General features: G+C 44.9%; 2 protein-coding genes across 2 annotated transcripts; one reads left to right on the forward strand and one right to left on the reverse strand.

Moving 5' to 3' along the window:
- Positions 1-6: 6 nt before the first annotated feature.
- LOC103152645 (RING finger protein 225) lies at positions 7-3854 on the forward strand. The gene is made up of 2 exons (XM_007573201.2): positions 7-457; positions 2372-3854. The coding sequence occupies exons 1-2, from the start codon at positions 12-14 to the stop codon at positions 2637-2639; spliced, it is 714 nt and encodes a 237-aa protein (XP_007573263.1). The 5' UTR covers positions 7-11; the 3' UTR covers positions 2640-3854.
- Positions 3855-4685: 831 nt separating this feature from the next.
- LOC103152614 (uncharacterized protein C9orf117 homolog) lies at positions 4686-9471 on the reverse strand. Its single transcript, XM_016661253.1, has 9 exons — positions 9266-9471; positions 8652-8923; positions 7688-7829; positions 7375-7621; positions 6801-6901; positions 6269-6419; positions 6045-6205; positions 5805-5942; positions 4686-5104 (listed from the first exon to the last, which is right to left on the reverse strand). Exons 1-9 carry the CDS (start codon positions 9412-9414, stop codon positions 5041-5043), a joined length of 1425 nt encoding a protein of 474 aa, XP_016516739.1. The 5' UTR covers positions 9415-9471; the 3' UTR covers positions 4686-5040.
- Between the last annotated feature and the right edge of the window lie 494 nt (positions 9472-9965).

Here is a 9965-nt window from a genome sequence, read left to right on the forward strand (position 1 = left end):
CCCCCAGCTCCATGCTGCCACTGCCGGCCTTCAGCCCCACCGATAACCCCTACGCCCCCGCCGGCCTCCAGCCGCCCCAGCTGTCCGTCCCAGACCTCCAGCCGTCCCAGCTGTCCGTCCCGGACCTCCAGCCGTCCCAGACCGACTGCTCTGACGAGTCGGGTCCGGACTTGGAGTGCGCCATCTGCTTCAGCCAGTTCAACAACGTCTTCCGCTGCCCCAAGATGCTGAACTGTAAGCACACCTTCTGCCTGGAGTGCCTGGCGCGTATGAACGTCAAGTCTGCGGAGCCCAGCGCCATCCAGTGCCCGCTGTGCCGCGGCCTGACCCCGCTGCCCCCCCTCGGCCTGCCCAAGCTGGCCACCGACTCGGACGTCCTGTCCTACCTGCCGGCCGCCATGCAGAGGGTCTACAGCATCCGCTTCATCCGCAACAAGGGGAAGCTGCAGGTCAAAAGGTCAGCCACACGGTTTTAGGCTTTTCTGTCTAAAACAGAACAGAGGCGACTTCCTGCAGAACTTCAGTTCCTTTAAACTAAAAGGTCAGGGGTCACTGTGTTGCTGTGGCAACGTTCACTCAGCAGGTCTTCATCTGGGTTCAAATTAAACAAAATTGGTGTTAAAAGTTTGTGCAGCAAAAATGTTCATTTGTGCCGCTTTCATTTTAAAGACAAATGTTTCCAAAGGTCATCAAAGGTCAACCAGCCAAAACACATTTACTCAATCAAGCATGTGACGCAACAAATACTTTATCTGCACAAACACAATTTAGATAAACTGTTCATGGTGGGGAGGGGCAGGATGAGAGATGGTCACCTTTTTATTATTATTTAAAAAATTATAACAATTTTTGCTGCATAAATGTAACAGATGATTGACACCATATTTCATTAGATTTTAATACAGGGGTCTTGGTTGACCTTTGACCTCTGGAAACTTAATATCTTTAAATAACAGCAGCACAAACAAAACATTGACACACATTTTGTGTAGAAGGTGGTGAAGAAACTTCACTCAGGTCAGTTTGATCCTTTTGTTCTGTAATGTTTTTCATGCTACTAATAAAATCCAACATGGCTGTTCAGACTGCAGACGCTTTGAAAACTATTAAATATGATTTAGTTCCAGGAAGTGTCAGAAATCAGAGTTGGATCGTTGAGTCTGCTGAAGTTGAGCTGCAGAGTTTTTGCTCCATTAAACTGAAAATCCTGCAGAACTTCAACCTCCTGAATGAGATTGACCTTTGACCTGTCAATCAGACGTTTAATTTGTCCTGGAGAGTTTTTACCTCCTTGTTAACAGAGTTCTGAGATAAATATGAAATATTTAATCTCTAGATAAAATCTAACGTTATTTGAACAAACGCTGCTGGTTCAGCTCTGCAGGAACCAAAAACACCAAAACTGAGCTGCAAACTCAGTGATCTGCTTATCAATGAGGACACTGACTACAGCAGGTCAAAGGTCAGCTTTATTGGAATGTTTTTGTGTTGCTGAATCATTTTATTGGAGCTGGTTGGTTATTAAAACCTGGCTCAGATCCAGTGGTGCAGCTTAGCATACGGCAAAATGCTGTAAACGCTCAGAAATGATCAGAGATGAACAACAAACTGCAGGATTTTTCCAACATGCTGGTTTCAGATCTGATGATCCTCCCTCTGTGTCTTAATGTCAAGGTCATATTAAGGTCAATGACAAACTGATCAATAAGTCTGAGGTCTGGATGGAGTAATAAATCTGAAAACAGCCGTAAATAGATGTTTGTGCAATCAAACACCATTTTAATCATTAATATAAAAGATAAACATCACAATCTGTCTGCTTGGATCTGCTGGAGGAGCAAAGTTTGATCTGAGTGAAGCAATGCAACAAAACCTGGAGGCTTTAAAACCGTAACCAGGTAAAAATAACTTTATTAAAGCAAAATGGCTTTTTTTTTTTTTTTTGATAAAATGATATGCTACATACTTACATTTAACTCAACCAGAGGATATGATTAAATGTGTCTTAAGCTGTTTGGCAGGACTGAGTTGATCAGTTTCCCTCACAGACCAGGCTTCATGGCCTAGTCCAAGTCTTTAACTCCAGCGCTGGGCCCTGGTATGAGGAAACCGGTTCTGGTCCATATGTGGTTTGTTTCTGTTGCTCCAGAAGCTTCATGTTGGAACCAGCCTGGATGTTTCTGTGTGAAGAAATGAACCAAAAACAACCAATCAGAGCCAAGAGGAGGGGCTTAGTGCTGTCTATCACTTCATGTAGTCGCTGCTAAATGTGGTAATGGAGGACAAACGGCTCCCTGTCAGGAACTCTGTTTATCTGTGGCCTTGTCTCCACTTTGGCTCTGACTGATCCGGTTCCGTTTCCTGTCTGCAGGTCGTCTGACGGGCCGGGCCGGTCGGGTCGGCCGGGCCGTCTGTCCATGACGTCTCTCAGGTCGGTGAACCGGACTCTGGACGTGGGGCTTCCCACCCCGTCCTCCAGGGACGGCGGGGGGGCGGGGGGCGGCATGGGTGGCGCCCTGTTCCGCCTGACGGGCCGACCCATCTGCCGGGCCTTCCTCCTCACCGCCGTGGTGATGATGATGGTCCTCCTCACCGGAATCGTCATCTTCCTCCTCACCACCAACAACGGCACCAAATGACATCACTTCCTGTCTGCTGGGAGGAAGAAAACTGAAATGTAATTATTTTATTTTAACTCCTGGAATCTGAGCTGAGCGGGACGCAGCGGACCTTCATCTTCATCTTCATCTTCCTCATCTGGGTCACAGTGAAGATGATGAAGATGAGCAGACGATGCTTCATGTGGAAACGTTTTAAAGGAAGAGCTGCTGCTGTGCAGCTGATCACTTCCTGTTCTTTAAAGGGACCTGGGTCATAATCTGGTTCATCAGAACCGGGTCGAGTCGGTCCAGTTCCCTTCCAGGTGAATCTAAAGGTACCAAACATTAAACTCACTGATCCGTTTCCACTTTATCACTTCAGGATCAGATCAGCTTGGATCACGTTTCACTTTCACCTCACGGCTGTTTCAGGTGGTTCTGGTACCGGTTCTGTCCAGACTCCGGCTCCGGTTCTGTTCTGTCTCTGGGTCTGTCCTGTTACTAGTTCTGGTTCGGTTCTGTCCTCGCTCCAGCTCTGGTTCTGTTCTGGTTCTGGTTCCGGTTCCGGTTCGGCTCTGGTTCTGGTTCTAAATATAACCCGTTTACTTCCTCCTGACCAGCTGCAGATTTTCCCTTTTAATCAAATCTTGTTGACAGAATCATGCAAACGATCCGGCTCCAGTGGTTCTGCTGCTCCGTTCAGACAGAGGGCTACACAGAACCAGCAGCTGGTTCCGGTCCAGTCCGACCCGTTCTGGTGGTTCCTCTCAGTGGCAGAAATTTGCCTGCATGTTGAAGCATCAATGTTTCCCTTCACAGAAAGTTTCCACAGCAGCTCCGAGTTTTATTTCCATCAACATTCAGCAGAGGAAACGGGTCGGTTCTGGGTTCGGTTCTGGGTCCGGTTCTGAGGAAGGGACGGGTCAGGATGGGCTGGATCTTTACATGAACCCAGTGTTTAGACTCTGGGTGGTACTTTGGGTCGTTCGGACCGACCCAGTTTGATCCGAACCTTAAATGGACCCAACAGAACCGGAGCTGGAACCTTTTCATATGAACTGCTTTGAATATGAAATCTGAGCTGAAATCAGAAACGGTTCTGAAAGGCGATCGGTTCTGTCCGGTTTTATGTCCTGTTTTACTGTGCAATGAATTATAATAATAATAATAATGTTTTATGTGTTTATAACCTTTTACAGCTGCACTGTCACACTTTGTTTTACCACATTTAAATAAAGTTTATAATAAATCCAACAGTTTTCTGGTTTTGATTGATGAAACTTTGACTTCTGTGGATTTAAAAACATTTTAAATCCTGGATCAGATTTTTTGTTTTTGAGGAGAATCCAAACATTTTGTTTCTCAACGTTATAAACTTTTTATGACTGAAACATCAGATAAATGACTCCACTCTGTCCACCAATCTTTAGGTTTTACTGGTTTGCTGCTCGGTCCAGTCAAAGCATGACTGGTTTGGTTAACTGGTCTCTAAATGTCCTGAGTTTTCTGTCGTCCTGTTAGCCTGTTGACCCCTGGGTGACCTCTGACCTCTGGTGACCCTGGATGAAGAGAAACGGCTCACCTGTCATTTCACTTTGTTTTTCCAGATGAATCTATTGAAGAGTTTTAAGTTTCATTTCCTTCCTTTGGTCTGTCAGAATGAATTCAGTTCAACAGCTGCAGTGAAAGAAGCTCATAGATTCTGTTCATCCACAGAAACCAGCATTAAAGCTTTTTACTGGGAGATTTTATTTAATTTACTGCTGAATATAAATTATATAAATGTATTTTAATTCATATCCAGACATTTATAAAACTCCATCCTTTTCCAGCCCTCAGTGGTTTTCAGTCTTCAGGACTCTGAGCTTCAGTTTTAGATGTTTCTCTGCACTGAAACACCTGAATGAATGAATGAATGAATGAATTTTATCTCTTCACCATCTCACTAAATCCTGCTGCAGCCTGGAGGTCAATATTTCATTAAACTCAGGAGGAAACATGAAGGACCAGAACCGCTCCAGATGGTTTATCCACTGAAAGTTTTAGTCACATGGTTTGAACTTAAAATTAAGATTAGAAATTAATACATCTAAAGATATTTATTTTATTTTTAGCAACTGGTTACATTCAGTCCAGTTTAATCCCAGATATCAAACATGCATCAGGTTCAGTTTATTGTTGAAAACATGAAGCATGTTTCCTCCTGACTGAGTCTGGAGGAACAGAGAAGTTTAACTTTACAGGAAACCTTCATCCTGAGCTGCAGCTTCTTCTGGTTTACAGACAAACGGCTTCTTTAAGGAAGTGTCTCCCCCTGCTGGTGGAAATGAGCAGAACATTTAGTCTCTGGTTTTTATTCAACTTTGACAGTTTGAGGAGAATAGAAGAAAAGCTCCAGTTGAATCAAAATGAGCTCCTGAGCTGCAGCAGCTTCACCAGATCATCCCATCCACTCATGCAGCGCCGTCTGCCACAGACTCTTCTGGATGGGAGGCAGCTTGACGCTGCAACAGACGGGAAGCGGGTCAGAACCGCCTGACAGAGGAGGTTTACTCTGCTACAACTGAAAATAACCACGTTTTGATCCAGCCTCTGAATGCAACAAACACAGAAACTGATTTCTGCTTCAGCTCCAGTCCTGAGATGTTGAGGCTCATTTCTGATCCCTGCAGACAGACGGACCCAAACGGTTCTGATCATTCTGGGTCTGCAGTTTGAGGCTGGGAGGTTTCTCATCTGCTGATTTTACCAACAATTCAAAACATTTATGCAACAAACTAAAAAAGGAAGAAAAACTTAAAGGACATCCAGGAAATATGAATATTTGACAGATTTTTTATGAGTTTCTGCAGGAAAAAAGCCGAAACTGAAACTAAAGGTCTGAATGAAACCTGATTTATTTGGATCAGAAATGATTTTTGTTGAATTAGGATTAAGATTTTCATCTGCAAATCAGATCAGATCAGCTGTTATTGCTGTAAATATTCTGAAACAGACTGCATTTAAAAAGTCGTGAATTTATATTTATATCACATCTATAGATATTCATAATTAAACGTTTGCTGTTTGAAACTGGATTCACTTTTTAACTCCATAAATTTGTGACTTTCTGTTCTAACAGTTTTTCATCTTAAAATCAATAATCTAAATGTCTTAAACTGAGTTTTTGTTTCCTGGTGGCATCGGTCTGATCTCCATAGCAACCTGTTTCTGGGCGTCAGGCTGCGTTGGGACGAGGCGGTTCTGGGCGTCCATGTTGGTCCAGGAACCAGGTAGAGGTCTCCTGGTCTGAGTTTGGCCATGAGGAAGAGCGCCTCCTCCTCCTCCTCCGCCTCGTCTCTGCTGCAGGACAGACAGGAAGAGGGACGTGATTCTGAGTTCTGATCCGGTTCCCGGTCCAGCTGATTCCATCTGGTTCTGATCCCTGCAGGCGGGTCCAGGTACCTGGCCGGTTCGGGCCCAGAGCCCTCAGCTCTCGGCGGTCCAGCGGTCTGGTCGGAGGACCCGGTGAGGACGGCCGTCTCGGCGTCCTGCAGCTCCCTGGTGACCATCAGCTGCAGCAGGTGCTGCAGCCTCGGCTGAGCGCCGGGGATTTTCTCAGAGTCCTGCAGAGGAACCAGAACCTTCACCTCACCGTTCGGGTCGCACCATGGATCAGACAGCGTTACCATGGCGATGGCTGTGAGGAAGGACACGGCTCTCTTCAGGTCTCCCTCCAGGTCCCTCCGTCTGCTCCGCTCCCTCTGCAGACGCTCCAGCAGCAGAGCAACGGCCATCGCTTTCTGACGGCATTCCTCCGACCCGGAGGCCAGGCAGGACCTGGAGGGAGGGATGGAGGGATGGGGGGAGGGAGGGAGGGAGAGAGGGAGGGAGGGAGAGAGAGGGAGGGAGGGATGGGGGGAGAGATGGAGGGAGGGACAGAGAGAGAGGGAGGGACGGAGAGAGAGGGAGGGAGGGATGGGGGGAGAGATGGAGAGAGAGGGAGGGGGGGATGGAGGGAGGGACAGAGAGAGAGGGAGGGGGGGAGGGGGGGAGAGAGGGAGCCTTTGTAAATGTGTGAAAAAGGTTTATGTAAACCATCACCATGGAACCATGGTGATGGTTCCATGGTGATGGTTCCATGATAAAGGTTCTGGTCCAGATGTCACCAGGTTTAGTGACTGTAAGGTAAAAGGCGCTCGGTGAGACGTGACCTCTGACCTGTAGGCCTCCTTGTAGCCCAGCAGGCTCTCCCTGGAGCTCTGCAGCTCGTTGATGTGACCCGTCAGCAGTTTGCATCTCCTCCTCAGCTTCACCGATTCCTGATGGAGGTTTCAGGAAAAACAAAGATAAAAGAAACTAAACTAGATTTAAATCTAACAGCAAAAGTTTTTTTGTTTTATTCTGGAACAAAATCAGTCATCTGAGAAAGTTTTACACTCATATTTGTTTTAGTTTGCAGCTCAGATTATTTTAAAATATATCAATAATCTGATGTTGAGCTGCCAACGCTGGTCATGCCCCTCCAGTACACCAGGGGGCAGTGAACTTAGTGAGTTTGTGTCAACTTTGTAAATGCTGGTTAATTAGCTTTTTATGTGAAAGTGTTTTTTTGTTTTTTTTGTTGTTGTTTTGTTTGTCTTTTTTGCACAGATAAAGTTTTGTTAATATATATCAGCCAATCAGAGAGAGAGCTCAGTTAGCCTGAGCCAATAGGGATTCAACCTGTTACATTACTTAATAAAACAGAGGGAGCAGGTGGTGACATTAATCTGGCAGATTAAAATCCTTCTACCTTCCTGAGGATGTTGATTTTGCGGGTCATCTTGTGGATCATGACTCGGATCTTTATGGACGTCTGACAGAGACGCTCCATCCTGCTGTGCTCAGACTTTCTCCTCCACAGCAGCACCAAACTCTTGAGCGACAGAGACTCGACATTGGCGCGCAGCTTCTGGTGCTGCTCGGTCTCCTCCTGGATCATGGTTTTGACCCTCTGCCTGATGCTGTTCATCACGTTCTGCTTCATCTCATCGATGATCCTGAGAACAGAGACGCTGAGAACCTGCAGCGGCGCGGAGGAAACCCTGAGGCGGCCGCTCACTCACTCCCGCTTCTCCATGTACATCTTGTTGATCTCGGCGGCGTGTTGCTGCTCCAGGAAGACCAGCTCCTTGTCCAGAGTTTTCTTCATGTCGATCTTCCGCTCCTGTTCGATCAGCTGCAGCCGCTGCTCCTCTATCCTGGCAGCTGATGGGAGTCGGATCAGGACAAAGACATGAAATATGTTTTATGTGTTTTCATCCTCACAACAACTCAGTTTAATATCAACAAACATGATTATTTAAGAAAACTCCATATTTGTGTTTATAGAAAAACTGAGATTTTGTCTACGACAAACAAAATGTTAATCTGTCCAAATACTTGTTTTGATAATCGATATTATCTTCTGTTTTAATAACTTTTTATTCTAATATGGTGTTTAAAAGTAGTTCAACCTACAAATGAACCTGCTGACTCCATGTTTAAGTCCTAACAGGAAGTCAATCTGATTGGCTGACATTGGTTTTAGCTTTGCACTACACTGCCCCCTACAGGTTTGATTAAAACAGTGTTAAACCTTATTAATGTTTTTTGTTTGTTTGTTTTTTTGCAGTATTTGATGATCACCTATAAACTTTATCTAAATTCAGTTCTGGGTTTTAACAGAATATTTTAAAGATGATCCTCAGTGATGTCATCGTCCTCCGTTCATATTTCTGAAGAGGCTCCAAAACGATCAGCAGTTCATGAAACACATGAGCAGAACAGATTGGCCACTTTGCACCAATCTGACCTCAATAACAGATTAAAACTATAAATTGTTGTTGAGGTTCCATGTCTATTTATTCAATAATTAAATGGGAGAAAGTTTTTGAATTGAAATGTTGCTTATTCTTTCAATATATGGTTTTTGATCAATGTGATTGATTGATTAATTGCAGTATAAATATTAAATCTGACCACTGTTTCAACACATTTGATATAATCTGGGAAGGAAAACCTCTGCAGCCTGACGTCCTGCAGCCTCACCCTGGTTGTTTCTGTCTGAGCCCATTTGGTCCAACTTGTCCTGCAGCTCCTGTCTCTCTGTACTCAGCAGCTGCTCCAAGGACTCGGTTTTCTGTTGGTCGCCCTGCAGCTGTCGCTCCACCTTGGCCTTCAGCTCCTCCTCGTCCTTCTCCAGCACTGACAGGTAGTGCTGCAGGTACTCCAGGATGTCGGTGGTGTCCTTCTGCAGAGCGCCGGACTTCAGGACGATGTCTTTCTTCTGCTCCTTCAGTTCATCGCTCTGAAGCTGGAACCTGCAGACATTAAACATTCACTTTTTACAGAGATGGTTCTGACTGCAGCGTCTCTGATTAATATGAAAACAACTAAAATGTGGCCCTCAGACCTCACTTTGGTTGTAAAGGTTTCCTTAATAATAAAACTTTAAAACACAATGAAACTTTTCTCATGTTAAACTCAGATCATTTTGATCAGCCTGAATCTGAAGCAGCTGATCAGATCTGAATGTTTGTCCATTAAAACTCAGTTTCCATTGTGTGTTAAAGTGTTTTTACAGAAATCAGCAGTTTAGCAGCAGTTAGACTGAATCTGGATGTAACTCTGAGTGATTGAAGTGTCTTCGGTGATCCTCTCACCTCTCCAGCTGTTCGTCCAGAAAACTAATCTGAGTCAGAAACAAACTCTTCTCTCGCTCCGGGTCCTCGGCGTCCGGCGGCTCCTCGGAGGACTTCTTCTTGTCCTTTGGAGGAGACGAGCCGCTCGGCTTCTTGTCTTTTCCCTGCATTTTTACTGTTGATATCAGAGGAATTCACAGAAAAACAACAAGCAGCTATGAACAGGAGGTTGCTAGGCAACCAGAAACTCCTGGGAATTTCAGTAAAACATGAGCAACAGTTTTCAGACTTTTCATCATGTTTCACTTTGTCTAAACATTGATGTGTTTTTGGATGACAGACAGAATATTTTATGGTAGAGAAAGAAGAAAATTTAAAGAAACCTTTGTCTCAGTTAAAGGTTTTATTATATTCCACACAGAAATGATGAAAATAACTTCAGAAACTGAAGCTGGAGCCAGATGGGTAGGACACTGATGTGTAATAACTCTGAGGTTCCACCAGGTGGTGCTACAGCAGTTAATGATAAATCAGCCTCAAAAATAAAACTCCGCTGTGTGTTTGAGTGCGAACAGAAGGTGTCGCTGTTTCCCTGCTAGAAATAAAATGTTTCTGTGCAGAAAGTGAAGTTCTGCAGCGTCAGACTGCAGATGCACAGAAATAAATCATGGAGAGAAAAGAAGTTCATGGAAGCTGCTGATCCCACAAAACAAACTAAATA

The sequence above is a fragment of the Poecilia formosa genome, unplaced genomic scaffold, assembly GCF_000485575.1.
Source record: "Poecilia formosa unplaced genomic scaffold, Poecilia_formosa-5.1.2 Scaffold320, whole genome shotgun sequence".
In the NCBI taxonomy this organism is placed as follows: domain Eukaryota; kingdom Metazoa; phylum Chordata; class Actinopteri; order Cyprinodontiformes; family Poeciliidae; genus Poecilia; species Poecilia formosa.

Excerpts from the sequence above, each read along its gene's own strand:
- LOC103152645 (XM_007573201.2), top strand. The coding sequence starts at position 12 with ATGCTGCCACTGCCGGCCTTCAGCCCCACCGATAACCCCTACGCCCCC. Across the intron at positions 458-2,371 it reads GGGAAGCTGCAGGTCAAAAG|GTCGTCTGACGGGCCGGGCC; the intron begins GTCAGCCACACG and ends TCCTGTCTGCAG.
- LOC103152614 (XM_016661253.1), bottom strand. The coding sequence starts at position 9,414 with ATGCAGGGAAAAGACAAGAAGCCGAGCGGCTCGTCTCCTCCAAAGGAC. Across the intron at positions 6,420-6,800 it reads GGCTACAAGGAGGCCTACAG|GTCCTGCCTGGCCTCCGGGT; the intron begins GTCAGAGGTCAC and ends CCCTCCCTCCAG. Across the intron at positions 5,105-5,804 it reads AGCCTGACGCCCAGAAACAG|CGTCAAGCTGCCTCCCATCC; the intron begins GTTGCTATGGAG and ends CGTCTGTTGCAG.